At 46.1% G+C, this 18,638-nt stretch overlaps 1 protein-coding gene across 6 annotated transcripts in view; it reads right to left on the reverse strand.

Annotated features, from left to right (window-relative positions):
* The window catches only part of ARSL (arylsulfatase L), a 33,134-nt gene that overhangs the window by 8,900 nt on the left and 5,596 nt on the right, over positions 1-18,638 (reverse strand). For 4 of the 6 annotated variants that reach the window (XM_054472967.2, XM_054472966.2, XM_063660070.1 and 1 more), the window contains 6 exons: positions 16,287-16,329; positions 14,500-14,661; positions 11,633-11,754; positions 9,346-9,468; positions 5,517-5,940; positions 2,232-2,368 (listed from right to left, as the gene is read on the reverse strand). In XM_054472967.2, the coding sequence (XP_054328942.1) occupies positions 2,232-2,368; positions 5,517-5,940; positions 9,346-9,468; positions 11,633-11,754; positions 14,500-14,661; positions 16,287-16,309 (991 nt within the window). In that variant the 5' untranslated portion in view covers positions 16,310-16,329. The remainder of the gene's footprint in view (positions 1-2,231; positions 2,369-5,516; positions 5,941-9,345; positions 9,469-11,632; positions 11,755-14,499; positions 14,662-16,286; positions 16,330-18,638) is intronic. The other 2 variants (XM_063660067.1, XM_063660069.1) reach the window with 1 other exon arrangement.

Genomic DNA, 18,638 nt, shown 5'->3' on the forward strand with positions numbered 1-18,638 from the left:
CTGAGATCACGCCACTGCGCTCCAGCCTGGGTGACAGAGTGAGATTCGGTCTCAAAAAAAAAAAAAAAAAAGTGAGGCATGTAAATATTCCCGAGAAGAAAGCATAGGCTGAAAATGCAGACCAGTCCTCAAAAGTGACGCTGAGCTTCTTGCAGCCACACACAAGGGAACTCATGTCATTAATGTCACTCACAGTTGGCCGGGCACAGTGGCTCATGCCTGAAATCTCAGCAATTTGGGAGGCTGAGGTGGGAGGCTCTTCGAGCCTATGAGTTTGAGACCAGCCTGAACAACACAGCAAGAACTCGTCTCTACAAATAATAAAAAAAATTAGCCGGGTGTGGTAGTGCACAGCTGTGGTCCCAGGTACTTGGGAGGCTGAGGTGGGAGGATTGCTTGAGTCTGGGAAGGTAGGGTGCAGTGAGCCACGGTTGCACCACTGCACTCCAGCCTGAGTAAGAGTGAGACCCTGTCGGCCAGGCGCAGTGGCTCAAGCCTGTAATCCCAGCACTTTGGGAGGCCGAGGTGGGCGGATCACAAGGTCAGCAGTTCGAGACAAGCCTGGCCAACATGATGAAACCCCATCTCTACTAAAAATACAAAAATTAGCCAGGCATGGTGGTGGGTGCCTGTAATCCCAGCTACTCCGGAGGCTGAGGCAGGAGAATTGCTTGAACCCGGGAGGCGGAGGCTGCAGTGAGCCGAGACCGTGCCATTGCACTTCAGCCTGGGCAACAGAATGAGACTCGGTCTCAAAAAAAAAAAAAAAAAAAAGTGAGACCCTGTCACACACACACACACACTTAACTTTTTCTCCTTCCATGCCTAGCTTGTTGAGGAAACAATTTTTTTTTTTAAATACGTCATTCACCCAAATCTCTGATGGCAATTATTCTGAGGATCCTGGGATTCGCAGCCCACCACCGCCTAAACCCTGCGGTTCCTAAGTTCTTTTTTGGGAGGCAGGGATGTGCTGTGCCCATATACAGGTACTCACCCAGCCCTGACTCACTCAAGCAATATTCCCCTTTCATCCTGTTCTAAACCCAGGAAATATAATGAGTGAATGAGGCAAGACAATCCGGCCCCACAGGAGCTTATATTCCCCTGGGGGAAATGGAAAATCAACCTACCTAACACATGGTCTTGAAGAGAAGCAATGGTGATGCTATGTTAGGAAAAAAAGGAGAAAGAAGACAGAAAGAAGAAAGAAGAAGAGGAAGAAGTGGAAGAGGAAGAAGAAGGAGGAGGAGGAGGAATATGAAGAAGAATAAGAAGAAGAAGAAGAAGAAGACGGGGAGGAGGAGAAAGGAGGAAGAGGAGGAGGAAAACAAAGGCAAAACAAAAAAGGATCACAGGAGAATGGGGGAGAAGATGATTGGGGAGGAGCTACTTTAGGGGTGCGTCAGGGCAGGCTCTGAAGAGGAGCCAGTGAAGCCTGAGGAAGCATTCCAGGAGGGAACAGCAGCTGTGGAAGCCCTGACAGGGGACAAATGTGAAAGATACTGTGTGGCGTCCACGAGGCCAGAATGCAACAGGTGGGGAGGACAAGGGGATTGGGTAGAGGTCAGACTAGGATCTGGGCAGCAGCAGGTCATGGGGCTTTTGTAGGTGATAGGAGGAAATTTAGTCCTATTTTCAGCGCAGTGGAGCCACTAGCCACTCTACAGCGGAGAGGAATTTTATCTGCTCTTTCTTTCATTTATCTACCACACGGCAATAGGATGTAGACATCTTTGGGGCCAAAATTCTGTATGCCACTTGGGAATTAAGATGTGGAAATCTCTGAGGTCATTATTCTCTCTAGCACATGGGAATTAGGACGTGGACATCTTTGGGGCCATTATTCTGTCTCCCACAAGGGGATTAGAAAGTGGCTATCTTTGGGGCCATTTTTATGTCTACCACATCAAGATTAGGACGTGGATGTCTTTGCAGCCATTATTCTGTCTAGGGAGTGGACAGCTTTGGGGATGTCATCCTTTCTGCCACATGGGATTAAGATGTGGTCATCTTTGGCCGAATCGCATTGCCTCCCATGCACGTGTTATGGAATTCACCGTCTGCTAATGCAGTGAAGGTCTGTGCTATAATATTTTGGACTCTTAAAATCCAATCGCACTGCAATCGCTATTCTGCATCTTCTGTCTTTAACCTTCTCATTCTTGGTTTCCTTTCCTGCTTCTGTTGCTGGAGGGGAAGCAGCCCGTTTTCCCTGGAAGTGCACTTACCTACCATCCAGTCCATCTCCTCTACGTTGTCCCCATACAGCCCGTGGAGACTCTTCCCGAGGAAGTTCTCCATAGTGATAAGAGGGATGTGAACGTGCAAAAAGGAAACAAAGAGGAGGAAAGGCCCATGCTTATTCCTAAAAATAAATACAAAGCAATTAAGGTTACTTTTTTGGTAAAACAGAGATTGAAGTCCTGTATATACTAAATACGGATCTCACTTGTCACATCATTACTCAAATGTCTTCTCAACTCTGCTCACCAAAAAGAAACACTCAAAACTCTTCTTCAACAGAAAAATAATTCTTATATGTAACAATCTTCTTTTTTTTTTTTTTTTTTTTGGCTATTTTAAAGATAGGGCCTTGCTCTGTTACCCAGTCTGGAGTGCAGTGACATGATCTCAGCTCACTTCAGCCTCAATCTCCCAGGCTCAAGTGATCCTCCCACCTCAGCCTCCCAAGTAGCTGGGGCCACAGGCATGTGCTAACAGGCCCAGCTAACTTTTTTTTTTTTTTTTTTTGGTAGAGACAGGGTCTCACTATGTTTACTAGGCTGGTCTTGAACTCCTCGGCTCAAGTGACCTGCCCCTGCCCATCTCGGCCTTTCAAAGTGCTGGGATTACAGGCATGAGCCACCATGCCTTTCCGGTCTGTTACCTCTCTCTCTTTTTTTTTTGAGACGGATTCTGGCTCTGTTGCCCAGGCGGGGGTGCAGTGGCATGATCTCAGCTCACTGCAACCTCTGCCTCCCAGGTTCAAGCAATTCTCCTGCCTCAGCCTCCCAAGTAGCTGGGATCACAGGCATGCGCCACAACACCCATCTTGTTTAAGACTCTTTAACATCATGACTTTTCCCTTCCTTTCTGAAATCTATTTAAAAATCCACACTGGGCCAGGCGTGGTGGCTCACACCTGCAATCCCAGCATTTTGGGAGGCTGAGGCAGGAGCATTACTTCAGCCTAGGAGTTCAAGACCAGCATGGGAAACACAGCAAGACCCCATCTCTACTAAAAAGACAAAAATTAGCGGGGTGTGGTGATATGCAACTGTACTCCCAACTGCTCAGGAGGGTGGGGTGGGAGGATTGCTTGACCCTGGGAGGAGGAGGTTGCAGTGAGCTGAGATTGCGCCACTGCACTTCAGCCTGGACAACGGGATTGAAATCCTGCCTCAAAATAAATAAATAAATAAAAACCCATACTGATCTAATGCATCTTTTTCCCCCCAAATATTATGATATTCTAACTCTACTACTTAATGCAAAGTTAAAAGAACTGTAGGTTACTGACATGACTTTTATTTTGTTCAATTATTTCAATATCTATTTTTAACCTCAAGCTTTAGCTTATAGAATAAGTGGTGCCGCACATTCCATTTTCTTTATAATTGCTGTCACGTAGTGAGGATTAGGACATAAAATAGTTATAAAAAACACACTTTACAAATGAGGCATATTGGGTTGTTCATATTATTTCCATTGTCCTCCTTGAAAGCAGTGTTTTAGCTTCTCCCTCCCTTCACCCGGCCTTCATGGTCTAATCTAGATCCTTGAAGCATAAGAGCAATGGTGAAGGTGTTAGCCTTAATTAGAACACGTCAGGCTGGGCATGGTGTCTCATGCCTGTAATCTCAGCACTTTGGGAGGCTGAGGCAGGAGGATCACTTGAGCCCAGGAGTTCGAGACCAGCCTGGGCAACATAGCCAGATCCTGTCACATTTAAAATCAAAAAAGAGCACAACAGTCTTACCTGCTTTAATTTGCAAGCTAATTGTCAATGTCCTTTCTGTCATACATTAGGTATTGCCATGAAGAACTCTCTAAGAGGCTGGATGCAGTGGCTCACGCCTGTAATCCCAGCACTTTGGGAAGCCGAGGTGGGTAGATCACTTGAGGTCAGGAGTTCAAGACCAGCCTGGCCAACATGGCAAAACCCGTCTCTACTAAAAATATAAAAGTTATCTGGGCATGGTGGTGCATGCCTGTAATCCCAGCTACTTGGGAGGCTGAGGTACAGGAATTGCTTGAACTCAGGAGCGGAAGTTGCAGTGAGCCAAGATTGCACCACTGCAGTCCAGCCTGGGCCATAGCTCGAGACTCTGTCTCAAAAAAAAAAAAATTCTCTAAGAATGTTGTAGGAGATGATGACAACCTCATTGTCACCAGGTAAGGTGACTTTTGATGGTGTCACCATCTTTACTAGAATGCCCTTGGGGAGCATGAAAATAGCTGTGTAGTATTGAGAACTATTTTCATCCCATTTCTCCTGGTCCCACACAGGAAGTTTCCTTGCCGTAAAATTGACTGCAGGCTGAATTCTGCCAAAAGACATCTGACTTCTGATGAGAGACTTTTTTTGAAGTTTATAATTTATTATAAAGCCCTTCAGGTGATGCAGTTTACTTAAATAGTGTCCGTGGTGATCTGAGGATGCTAATGGAATAAGACTGACCCCAGAGTAGCAGCAAATTCCAGCTGACCTGTTAACAATTTCTTTTTGAGACAAGGCCTTGCTCTGTCACCCAGGCTACCTTCATAGCCTCACTACATAGCCTCAACCTTCTGGGCTCAATGATCCTCCTGCCTCAGCCTCCCAAGTAGCTGGGTCTACAAGTCCATGCCACCACACCCAGCTAATTTTTAAAATTTTTGTAGAAATGGGGTCTTGCTGTGTTGTCCAGGCTGGTCTCTAACTCCTGGCCTCAAATTATCCTCTTGCCTCAGTCTCCCGAGTAGCTGGGATAACAAGTGTGTACCACTATGCCCAGCTCAGCTGTAACAATGTTTTAATGGACACAAGGCAAGTCACAGGGCTCCACTGACCCTCATCTATGCCCCATTCTTACCAAAAAATTGTCCTTCTAGGTCATGGCTATCCCATTCTTCAAACGTCAATTACAGAAGAAGACTTTTTTTTTTTTTTTTTTTTGAGACAGGTTCTCCCTGTGTCACCCAGGCTGGAGGGCAGTGATGTGACCTCAACTCACTGCAACCTCCACCTCCCAGGTTCAAGTGATTCTCCCACCTCAGCCTCCCGAGTAGCTGGGATTACAGGCGAGCACCACCACATTGGGCTAATTTTTGTATTTTTAGTAGAGACGGGGTTTCACCATGTTGGCCAGGCTGGTCTCGAACTCCTGACCTCAGGTGATCCTCCCACCTCGGCCTCCAAAAGCACTGGGATTACAGGAATGAGCCACCATGCCTGACTGAAGAAGACTATTTAGGATGCGTTTTCATTCCAAAGCTGAGTGCTTGGAGGAAGCTGACCCTTTTCTGCTGACCTTTTGAGAAAGGACGCAACCTCCTGCAGAATAAGGGGCGTCGTTCTTTGGAAGCACATGGGCTGCTCCGTGATGGTGTGGTTTCTCATCAGAAAGCAATCGGCATGGACAATCAGAGCACCCACAAAATAGGAGCTTGTGAGGAGGAGGATGGCTGAAAGGGCTGACCAGATGACCGGCTTCCACGAGACGGGTATCAGGTGTGTGAGCTTCCCTGCTACCAGTGTGAGGGCAACCAAGGCCAGGACTTGGAAGAGGAAGTTGAGTTTTTGTTCCAGGTTGACACGCTTCTCTGAGAGTTCCCAGCGGGCGCAATCACCCATCAAGGAGAAAGGCATTCCGTAGAAATGGTCAAAGCCGTGGTGGAGAGGGTGGTGGCAATGATCGCTGGCTGACTCACAGTTGAGACCCAGATGCCATTTTCCTGAGAGGCAAAAAGGATGTTGATGTGACAAGCATCTGAGCATAACTGGACATGTCGATATTGACTGTTTGTCACATTCCTGATACTCTGTTAGACACTGGGGGGCCGGGAGATTGCAAAGAAGTGTGGGCAGCATTAGCTGTTATTTGCACCACAATCTGGCCTCATCGTTTCAGGGGAATGAGGACCCCATGTGTCAGCTTTAACCAAAATATTAGTTACCTATGACAGGTGGAACAAATTACTGTAAAACTGCTCGCTTAATACAACAGAAATTTATCCTCTCCCAGTCCTAGAGACCAGGAGTCTGAGATCAAAGTGTCTCCAGGCCACACTCAAATTGGAGGCTCTAGGGGAGGATCCTTCCTGCCTCTCCCAGCTCCTGGGGGCTCCAGGCCTCCCTGGGCTTGTGGCCGCATCACTCCAGTCTCCGTCTCCATGTTTCCATGGCATTGTCCTGTGTGTGTGTCTGCGACTTAATCTCTTGTCTTATAAGGACAGCAGTCATTGCAGTAGGGCCCACTGTAGAGACCTCATCTTTACTTGAGTGTATCTGCAATGACTCTATTTTGAGCTGGATCCTGGCCTGCCTCAAATTCATGAGTTGAAGCCCTAACACCCAGGACCTCAGAATGTGACTGTGTTTGGAGACAGGGTGTTCAAAGGATAATTAATGTAAAATGAGGTCATTAGTTTGGGCACTGATATGGTTTGGCTGTGTCCTCATGCAAATCTCACCTTGAATTGTAATAATCCCTATGTGTCAAGGGTGGGGCCAGGTGGAGATACTTGAATCATGGAGGTGGTTTCCCCTATACTGTTCTCATGGTAGTGAATGAGTCTCACAAGATCTGCTGGTTTCATAAATGGGAGTTCCCCTGTGCATGCCCTCTTGCCTGCTGCCATGAAAGAAAGACATGCCTTTGCTTCTCCTTTGCCTTCCACCATGATTGTGAGGCCTCTCCAGCCATGTGGAACTGTGGGTCCATTAAACCTCTTTTCTTTATAAATTGCCCATTCTTGGGTATGTCTTTATTAGCAGTGTGAAAACAGACTAATACAGGCCCTAATCTGGTAGAACTTGTGTCCTATAAGAAGAGGATATTAGGACACAGACACACACATACTCTCTCCAGAGGCTCTAGGGGAGGATCCTTCCTGCCTCTCCCAGCTCCTGGTGGCTCCAGCTATCCCTTGGCTTGTGGTCGCATCACTTTAATCACACTGCTTTCTCCTCTCTGTGGCCCAATCTTCCTCTACCTCCATGTTAAACGAAGCCTTGTCCTTGCACAGTGGGCCCAGCTGGATAATTCAGGATCATCTTCTCACCTCAAGGTTGTTCACTTAATCACATTTACAAAGACTCTTTTTGCATATAAGCTAATATTTGCTAGATTCAGAGGTTAGGGCCTGACATCTCTGGGGACCATTATTTAGTCTATTGCACCTTGTTTTGCAGTGCAATGATGAAGGCCAGAAAGCACCATGTGATATCATCAGCATGGGCAAAAGACTTCTGGACTTTGGAATTGTTCTCTCTTTGAGAAACCACTATCATAGTGGCCATGGTTGAAGTGGGTGGTGGGTTTTGCAAGGCACACCTTTCAAATTCAGTCAAAGGAATATAGTCTTTGCTTCCGTGTAGCCACTACTATGGTGTTGACAAAGAGATGTCAACCACCCCAATGCTGTCTGCCATCTGGAAAACCTCATGATTTCCCAATGAATATCCCATAAGGATAGATTCTTCTGTCTTAGAAAAATTATAGTTGGCCGGGCATGGTGGTTCACAACTATAATCCCAGCACTTTGGGAGGCCGAGGTGAGAGGATTCCTTGTGCCCAGGATTGCTTGAGACCAGCCTGGGTAGCATGGGAAGACCCCGTCTCTACAAAAAAAAAAAAAAAAAAAAGAAAAAATTAACCGGGCATGGTAGTGCAAGCCTGTAGTACTAGCTGCTTGGGAGACTAAGGTGGGAGATCACTTGAGTCTGGGAGGTCGAGACTGCAGTGAGCTGTGACTGCACCATTGCCCTCTAGCCTGAGTAACAGAGTGAGTACCCTGTTTAAAAAAAAAAAAAAAGTCTATTGGAAAAAATGTACCTTTGTTTGACAGCAATGACTGAATCTCCCCAGATTTTTTTTTTTTTGGTAAAAAATTAAACAAAGAACATTTTATAATTTTTAATTTTTAGAAATATATAATTTATTGAATTTTATACTCAGTGTATCCACTAGTCATGTTGTTTGTTATCAATAAATGGAACTGTTGATAAAAATCATGACTATAACACAATAATGATAATGGAAACTTGGTCTCCTCTCAAGGAACTATTGTCATTAATTTTATTTTTCATCTAATACATGACATGCTTTGATGACTTGTAGAAAAATAACCATGTTAGTTATGGAAGCTGACAGGGAGGTACTAAATCTAGTAAAGACATTTTCATACACACCAAAGGGAAAAATAGGTAGCATTACAGAAATTTTTGATACAAGAATATATTTTTTCTTATTTTTTTTTATCATGGTCTACGAGAACATTGTGTGAGATGCCAAATATTTCATTAAGTTGATGTTCCTTTTCTTTCTTTCTTTTTCTTTTTTTGTAGAGACAGGGTTTCGCCATGCTGCCCAGGCTGGTCTCAAACTCCCGGCCTCAAGCGATCCACCCACCTTGGCCTCCCAAAGTGCTGGGATTACAGGCATGAGCCACCGCGCCTGACCAGAGTCACTTGTGTAAGGGGACTAATCCCACACATGAGGCTCTACCTTCACAACCTCATCACTTCCCAAAGCCTTCACCTCCTGACACCCTCACCTGGGGGGTAAGAGTTTCAACATAGGAATTTTAAGGGGACACAAACATTTAGATGGCAGCACTAAACTAGCCAAGTTGATCCATAAACCAACCATAAAAGAGCTGAAGGTGTTCAGTCTAAGACATTAATGTCTAAGACAGAAAGTCCATGCGAAGGGTGGGAGAGGATCCCACAGAACAAAGAAGCAATTATGTGTTGTGCAATGGAGCTTGGAGCATACGCTATAGGCATGAGCACATTTTATTTATTTTTAAATTTATTTTTATAATTTTTTTTGTAGAAGTGGGGTCTTGCTATGTTGCCCAGGCGGGTTTCAAACTCCTGGGCTCAAGCAATCCCTCTGCCTCGGCCTCTCAAAGTACTGTGATTATAGGCATGAGCCACCTTGCCTGATCTGGTATTTCTTGAGTATCTACTTTGCAGAAAACAACCTGGAAAGTAACATGGTTCCTAGATATATGCAGCTTTCTGTCTAGTGGGAAATCCCACAGCAGCTCACCCATTTTCCTTTCCAAACTTTTTAGCTGAATGTCCCTTCCATATAAAAGTCATGTGCTTACCACTTTTAAAAACGTACATACCAATGAGTCCAGTGGCATAGCCTTTCTCTTTCAGTATTTTTGCAAAAGTTGTCTCATTTGTTGGAAGACCTCCAGATGCTCCGGTCCACTGAAGAACACGGTAACCAATGCTGGAAACCATCCCTTTGAGCAATTATTAAGAAAGAGAATTACTGTTACACATTTTCTTTTCTGTTTGTTATTTATTATTTCTTTAAAAATAGAACACTTGGTAAAAATCTCTCTTACTTAAAATTAAATTGAAAATGGACCTCCTATATGACTTTGCCTAGTGGATTGCATTTTTGGCAGCAAAGTAAATGATTAATTTATTGAAAACGTTAGTGAGAAGATGGACTTTCCAGTTATGTGCAGGTTATAAGCAATATAATTCAGTGAAAAAGGATTAAAAATTTAAATGGTTTTTTGTTTGTTAATTAATTTATTTAAAGATGGGGTCTTGTTCTGTCGTCCAGGCTGGAATGCAGTGGTGTAATCAATGCCCACTGCAGTCTCGACCACCTGGGCGCAAACGATCCTCCTACCTCAGCTACCTGAGTAGCTGGGACTACAGGTGCACACCACCACACCTGGCTAATTTTTAAATTTTTTGCAGAGACAGGATCTCACTCTGTCACCCAGGCTTGAGTGCAGTGGCATGACTATAGATCACTGCAGCCTTGAACTCCTGGGCTCAACTGATCCTCCCACTTCAGTCTCTCAAGTAGCTGGGACTATAAGGGCACATCACCATGCCTAGCTAATATTTTTAATTTTTTTGCAGAGACGGGGTCTCACTATGTTGCCCAGGCTGGTCTTGAACTCCTAGACTCAAGTAAATCCTCCCACCTCAGCCTCCTAAAGTGTTGGGATTAGAGACATGAGCCATTGTGCCTGAACTAAAAATGATTTTATAATTTCATCAAACTCTTGATATAATCGAAAGGTTCTCAAAGCTGTCTGCCCATTGGAATCGTGTGCGGAGCTTCACAATATTCTGACGCCTGGTTATCATCCCAGGGGTGCTAATTTTTATTGGTCTTGGGTGGAACTTGGGCTTTGGGATGGTAGGAATATCCTCTGGATGATTCTAACGTACTGACAAGGTTGGTAGCCACTGATAAAATTTTATTCTGCTCTCCAGATATTTCAAATCTCTGCCCAAGGGTTGGTTTGTTTGTTTGTTTGTTTGTTTTGGGACGGAGTCTTGCTCTGTCACCCGGGCTGGACTGCAGTGGCGTGATCTCGGCTCACTGCAACCTCCGCCTCCCGGGTTCAAGCAATTCTACTGCCTCAGCCTCCCAAGTAGCTGGGATTACAGGCACTCATCATCACGCCCAGCTAATTTTTGTATTTTCAGTAGAGACGGGGTTTCCCCATGTTGGCCAGGCTGGTCTCGAACTCCTGACCTCAGGTGATCTGCCTGCCTCGGCCTCCCAAAGTGCTGGAATTATAGGCATGAGCCACCACGCCCAGCCTCTACCCAAGTGCTTTAAAATGTAGGTGTTATGTATTATTATTATTAAGGTTTTATCATTCAGCTATGGCAAGGCCAACAGATCAGGAGATGATATCTGTCATTGGAGACATAGTTTATTACTCACAGTTTCTCATAGTTTATTACTCACAGTTCAAGAGGACGCAGGGGTGAGCCATGCTGTGTGACTATATGGGGAAGCTCCAGGGTTGGTCAGGAGCCAGAGGGAGTGAGGAGAAAGCATGGAAAAAGCCTTTCTTATTTACTGTTTTTCTTTTTTGGAAAGTAATGGGCAAGGTAGGGTAAGCTGGCTTAAGACTGGCTAGTTCGTACAATTTCCGTGGGCTTTCATCTGCAAGGGCTGTCCCTAGAAAGCTGGTACCTGATTCTGGGGGGATTAGGGCAAAGAGAGAGTGGCCTCATATATGAAAATCTCATAAAGGTGATGGTTGGGGGTGTGGGCTCTGGATTGATTGGTTTATCCTTGAAAGGTGCACTCCCAGATGACTTGTTTGCTATCTCTAAGAATTGGCTAGCCCTGGGAGGGCCAGTCCTGCCAAGGTCAGCAAAGCCCTAAGATGTCAAAGCACCAGAATATAAAAGCTGCCTGGGCACGGTGGCTCACGCCTGTAATCCCAGCACTCTGGGAGGTCAAGGAGTGGGGATCTTTTGAGCCCAGCATTTCAAGACCAGCATGGGCAAGATAGAGAGAGCACCCCCCAATCTCTATTTAAATTAAAAAAAAATTAATAAAAAACCAAAATGTAAAAACTAGAAACTGTGATGAATACACCAGGCTGCACCCTAGTGCAGTTGTAAAGAGAGACTGACCTGATCGCACAGGATATCTGCCCGTGAGGAAGGCGGCTCTGCTTGGGGTGCACAAAGATGCGGCAGAGATGTGTTGGGTCAGCTTCACGCCATCCTCTGCAAGGCGGTCAATATTTGGAGTCCTATGGAGGGACAAATTAACAGCTTTACTTGTTAAAATTAGACAGGCTTTTCATAAGCATAGCTACATGCTACTGAATAGAAGGTCTGCTGGTCATCGCTGAGTGCTTCAAGATGTTCTCAGGAATGACCCAAAGGTAATGTCAAAGATTTCTAATGTCTTCTGAGCCTTCAAGGAAACATCAACTCATTTAAATAGGAGTGAGTGGCTGGACGCGGTGGCTCACGCCTGTAATCCTAGCACTTTGGAAAGCCACGGCGGGAGGATCGTTTAGGGCCAGGAGTTCAACACCAGCCGGGCCAACATGGTGAGACCCTGTCTCTACAAAAAAACCTACAAAAATAGAAAAATTAGCCAGGAATGGTGGTGCATGTCTGTAGAACCAGCTACTTGGGAGGCTGAGGAAGGAGGATTGCTTGAGCTCAGGAGTTTGAAGCTGCAGCGAGCTGTGATTGCAACACTGCACTTTACCCTGGGTGACAAGAGAGACAACCTGTCTCTAAAATAAATAAATGAATGAGTAGACAGAGTGACTAAGTTTCCACAAGGCACTGTTGGTACTGAGAGACCAACCTCAGAGGGAATGCAGAACTGAGAGCCCAGGGCACCTTCTCTGGAGCTCACAGTGTTCATGGGAAGGTTTGACTTCATGGATGCCAACACACTGTAAGTACTACAGGAAGGTGGAAGGCTGGAATTCGGACAGGAGGACGGACTAGCTCTAGCTCATGACAGATAGACACGCCATATTTTGGCATTAGGAGGGTGTGGACTTGTCTGTCTGAAGCAGAGCTTTTCGGCAGGGGAGGATTGAAATCCCGCATAAGTGCTGGGCTTGGCTAGATGGATAGGGTTGGGAGTGAGACAGAGATCAATATTTGTCTTCCGCTTACGGGCAATGACACTGATTTCTCCTGTATGTTTGTTTATTTGTTTGTATTTTGAGACTGAGTCTCACTCTGTCACCCAGGCTGGAGTGCAGTGGCACTATTTGAGGCTCACTACAACCTCCCCCTCCCGGGTTCAAGTGATTCTCCTGCCTCAGCCTCCCAAGTAGCTGGGATTACAGGTGCCTGCCACCATGCCCAGCTAATTTTTGTATTTTTAGTAGAGACGGGGGTTTCACCATGTTGGCCAGGCTGGTCTCGAACTCCTGACCTCCAAGTGATCAGCCTGCCTTGGCCTCCCAAAGTGCTGGGATTACAGGCGTGAGCCACCATGGCTAGCCTACTTTTTGAAACAGGGTCTCACTCTGTCGCCCAGAGTGCAGTGGTCTGATCACAGCTCACTGCAATCTCAAATTCCTGGGCTCAAGTGATCCTCCCACACCTCACCCTCTTGAATAACTAGGATTACAGGTGCATGCCATCATGCCTGGCTAATTTTTTTTTTAATTTAAAAATTAATGTGCCAGGCGTGGTGGCTCATGCCTGTAATCTCAGCACTTTGGGAGGCTGAGGCGGGCGTATCATGAGGTCAGGAGATCGAGACCATCCTGGCTAACATGGTGAAACCCCGTCTCTACTAAAAATACAAAAAATTAGCGGGGCGTGGTGGTGGGCGCCTGTAGTCCCAGCTACTCGGGAGGCTGAGGCAGGAGAATGGCATGGAGCTGGGAGACGGAGCTGGCAGTGAGCCAAGATCATGCCACTGCACTCCAGCCCGGGTGACAGAGCGAGACTCTGTCTCAAAAAAAAAAAAAAAAAAAAAATTAATGTTTATATTTTGTAGAGACAGGATTTCACTATGTTTCCCAGGCTGGTCTTGAACTCCTGGACTTAAGTGATTCTCCTGCCTCAGCCTCCCAAAGGGCTGGGATTACAGTCATGCCTGGCTGACAGCATTTCTAAAGCATTGTCCATTATGTACTGGGTGGATAAAAATCATATTTAAAAAATGAAATGAGGCCAGGCACAGTGGCTCACACCTGTAGTCCCAGCACTTTGGGAGGCTGAAGCAGGTGGATCACTTGAGGCCAGGAGTTCGAGACCAGCCTGGCCAATATAGCAAAACCCTGTCTCTACTAAAAATACAAAAATTATCCAGGCATGGTGGCGGGCGCCTGTAATCCCAGCTACCCTGGAGTGTGAGGCAGGAGAATCACTGGAATCCCGGAGGCGGAGGTTGCAGTGAGCCGAGATCACGCCACTGCACTCCAGCCTGGGCAACACAGTGAGACTCTGTCTCAAAAAAAAAAAAGAAAAGAAATGAGGCCAGGTATGGTGGCTTACATCTGCAATACCAGCACTTTGGGAGGCTGAGGCGTGTGGATCACTTGAGCCCAGAAGTTCGAGACCAGGCTGGCAACATGGCAAAACCCCACCTCTACAAGAAACTTACAAATTACCCAAGCGTGATGGTGGGCACCTGCAGTCCCAGAATTACTCAGGAGGCTGAGGCAGGAGGATCACTTGAACCCGGGAGGTTGAGGCTGCAGTGAGCTGTGATTGTACCAGTGCAATCCAGCCTGGACCACAGAACAAGACTTTGTCTCAGAGAAAAATAAAAAATAAAAATAAAAAAAATAAAAATAAAAATGAAATGAGCAGTCATATGTAGGATGGATTGAGGTGAGGTTAGTGCTGGCATGGGAAGAAAGTAACATTAGGGAGAGTTAGAAAACGCAGAAGTGCAGAACTCTTGAAGTGTGAACTGCCAAGATCAAGGGTTATATGCATTTTCAATGGCTTCTCTTTCTTCTGGTGTCTGCATGGGGGCACCAGGTGAGTAATTCTCTGTCCCTTGCCTCATGGTGTTGTTGCCATAGCAGCCAATGTCCCCAATGCCAAGGTCGTCCGCCATCAGAAGAAGGATGTTCGGTTGGGAGGCGGAAATGTCGCTGGAAGCTGATGGCACCAAACTTAGCAGCACAGCAAGCATCGCTGCCAGCCAGCTCCTGAAACACAAACTGTCAGAGACTGTGTCACGCTCCTGTCCATCTCATTTGCAGAACTTGTGTATGGGGGAAGTTGGCATCACTATTTTAAGAGGTATTGATATTATAATCACATTTCAGAATAGCTTTGAGGACATCTCTTAGGCATTTGATTGTTTTTCTCTGGTTACAATTAACTGATACCGTTGATGGCTTTATTTGGCCTTTAAGTTTTTTTTTTTTTGATGCTGTAAAGTCTGTTGTTAAGTGATTAAACTCATGATTAACAGAAAGCCTTGGTGGGGTGCAGTGGCTCACTCCTGTAATCTCAGTATTTTGTGAGGCCGCAGCGGGTGGATTGCTTTACCCCAGGAGTTCAAGACCAGCCTGCGCAACATGGTGAAAACTCATCTCTACAAGAAATACAAAACTTAGCTGGGCGTGGTGGCACGTGCCTGTAGTCCCAACTACTGGGAAGGCTGAGGTGGGAGGATCGCTTGAGCCTGGGAGGTTGAGGCTGCAGCGAGCTGAGATCGCACCACTGCAGGGCAACAGAGCAAGGCTGTCTCAAAACTACAACAACAGCAACAATAAAAAGCAAAAACAGACAGAAAGCCTGCCTTAGTCATGGTTTCTTGGATGGATCGGGTCCCCAGAACAGCTATTGCCCCTTCTCCATTCCCTTTTCTTCATTGTTCTTCCTTAAGCAAACTGTGTTGAACATAGGGAATGGAGGCTGGGGTTAGGGTTTGGACCACCCAGCAGAGCAAGGAAGAGACACAAGCTTGGGGCAAGGTGAGACCACAGTGAGCTGCTACTTCTGAGTCTATGAAAACCCTCTGTTCATTGTAGCACGCAGATGAAAATACCCAGGACTGACTTCTTTAGCCCACTGGTATCTGACGAGAAGTGGGTTTGGAGGTGAAGGAGGTTCCAGCCTGGAGCAGAAAGCCCTGGTAGTTGCGTACCATGAGGGAGCATTTCCGCAGGGGTTGGTGACATACAGCCTGCCACTATCATTGCTGCCTCTTTCATCGATGCCACCCTGGGAATGCACATGGACAGCAGGGCCATAGTGTCCCAATCCCCAGTGGGATGCAGTAAAGATGTAATCTGAGTCTCCAAGAAGGTTTGCAGTAGGGGAAACCCTGATTTTCCCTGGAAAACCAGACACCTGGCCGATGGTAGAGGTTGATGCCCACCTGATTTGCAAAGAATGAAATACAATTCCTTCTGAGGCTGCCTGGGGCAACATCAAATCAAGGGAGCATGGAGCACATCTATTAATCATGGGTCCCATGCTTCATTCTCCAGATGCAGGATAAATCACTATCAGTGCATTCTGAGAAAGCACCATCAAGAGATCCAGAAGCAATCAGGCATGGTGGCTCATGCCCATTGTCTGAGCACGTTGGGAGGCCAAGGCGGGAGCATCGCCTGAGCCCAGGTGTTCAAGACCAGCTTGAGCAACATGGTGAGACCCTGTCTCTATATAAGAAAGGAAAAAAAATAAAGAAGGGAAGGAAGGAAGAAGAAGAAAGAGAGAGAGAGAGAAAGAAAGAAAGAAAGAAGAAAGAAAGAAAAGAAAGAAGGGAAGGAAGGAAGAGAAAGAAAGAAAGAAAGGAGACTACTAATGAGTGCATATAATTGTATCTTACCAAGAATGGTGCAGATGTAACATGTTGTCTCTCTCTCTACTTCCTGTAAGACATAAAGATGTCCACAATCACATTGACAGCAGAAATTGAACTGATTATAAATAAAACAGTAAGTAAGTAACTAGAAAGGGGAACTTTGATTCCCACTGATGATAACAATAGCAAAAATATCTTAAAACAATGACCAAAATCTCATAAAGGAATGCTCTTCCCGAGTAAAAAGGCTTCAAAAGTGTTTAATACTATGTTAAGAATGTAAAACATGTTTCAATACACAGCCAGATGGAGTCTTCAGAGAAAGAGGAAGAAAGTGGTCATAGGGTCTCCATCCCCTTTACCAGCTTTCATAGCCCATGAGTGATCACAAAGTGATGAGAGAATCCCAGTGTCCGGAAGCAGATTATTTTGTCTTCTGCTTCCTCAGCCCAGGGCAGGGGTGATTCCTAGTGTCCAGAAATGCAGAGAGAGTCCTGATTTGGAAGGGGGAAGCGGGGAAAGATCAAAGCTTGGATGACACACAAAAGAATCTGAGTAGAGGGTATGAAGATCAGAAATACAATGAGAGGCTGCGCGTGGTGGCTCATGCCTGTAATCCCAGCACTTTGGGAGGCGGAAGTGGGAGGATTGCTTGAGCCCAGGAGGCCCAGACTTGAAAACAGAACTGGGAGTGTCAGTGTGAAGGAAAAAGGCCTAGAGGACTCTGCAGGCACTGAGTGCTGCATGAAGGAGAGACGCATTTGCCTTCGTCGCTAGGGGTAGGTGCTGCAGGGAGAGGGGGCGACCATTACCCACACTTGGAAATGTTCTGTCCACAGAGGGAAATGGGCGACCCCCAAAGCACAGAGGGGTGGCCCCTCAGTCTCGCCAAGAAGTGAGGGAGAGCCCAGGGTGTAGAGCAGGAAAGGAATGAGATGGAAGATAACAATTAGAGTTGCAGGCAGCAAGAGGTCACCTTCAGGGTACTGCAGTGGTCTGACCCCATGTGGCTTGTTCATGGGACTGAGGACGAAGCTCTGATTTTTCTTTTTATCTTGCCCAAATTCCTATCTAAGGGGTCTGGAGAGTCATGCCCTACAAACCATAAATTCTCATCCGAAGGGTTTCATTTAACTATATATCGTGACTTACTTTCCAATCTGACTCTGGCATAACATGGGACAAATAAGAAAATCAAAATATTTTACCCAAAAGCATGTTTCTTTGCCATATCTTGAAATGGCCCTGCAAAGCTGTCCTTTGTGGGGAAAAATTTGCATCTGTAAAGATGTAAAGAATCTCTATTCACATAGAGATTCACATCTTTTTCTTCCAGACCCTTCCAATCCTGAAAAGATTGACTAAGACTTCAGCACCTTTTAAAGGTCTGAATAGGAAACAATTGTCATCTATTGTCTCTAAGGGCAGCCACTACAAGACTTCAAAAGAACCTTGGTCTCCACAATCTTTTCTCTTAACCTGAACATTTCTTTTCTAGGGATCCCAGGTGTTTTTTTTGTTTGTTTGTTTGTTTTTTTTTTTTGAGACGGAGTCTTGCTCTGTTGCCCAGGCTGGAGTGCAATGGCGCGATCTTGGCTCACTGCAAGCTCCACCTCCTGGGTTCAAGTGATTCTCCTGCCTCAGCCTCCTAGGATCCCAGGTCTTTAGATGAACTCAACCAATTGTCAACCAGGAAATGTTTAAATCTATGTATAAGCTGAAAGCCCCCGACTTTGAGTTGTTCCACCTTCCTGGACCAAACCAATGTGTATCTCAAATGTATCTGATTGACGCCTCATGCCTCCCTAAAATGTATAAAACAAGCTGCACCCCGACCACCTTGTGCACACGTTCTTGGGACCTCCTGAGGGCTGTGTCATGGGCCATGGTCACTCCTATTTGGCTCAGAATAAATCTCTTCAAATATTCTACAGAATTCGCTTCTTTTCGTTGACAGGACGTGGCATGCATAGAAGATAAAGAGACAGGAGCGTGCAGATGTGTTGGGTTTCTGCCTCTGAGTAACCAGGGGAGTGACCTGGCCACTTTTAGAAGGGCCGAGCGGCCAGTGAGTGAGGACACACTGGAGCCAGCAGGCACTGAGAGCCTAGAAGTGGCCGTGGTGGCTGTCCAGGTGAAACCTGACCAAGGATAGACACAGCTGGTGTGGGAGCGGGGAGGGCAGAGAGGAGGGGTGGCCAAGGTCCGCAGGGCTGCAAAACCCCAGGGTGTGAGTGGGAGAGAAGCGATTGGTTGAGGGATTTCCCCTCATCGCCTTTTCGGGGATGCTGAGAGGGGTGTTTGCTCCTAGCAGGATTCAGGGACAAAATCAGTCTTCTGAGAAAGACAATGAGCTTTGTGAAAGGAAAATAAATC

Source organism: Pongo pygmaeus, chromosome X (genome assembly GCF_028885625.2).
Source record: "Pongo pygmaeus isolate AG05252 chromosome X, NHGRI_mPonPyg2-v2.0_pri, whole genome shotgun sequence".
Classification (NCBI taxonomy): Eukaryota; Metazoa; Chordata; class Mammalia; order Primates; family Hominidae; genus Pongo; species Pongo pygmaeus.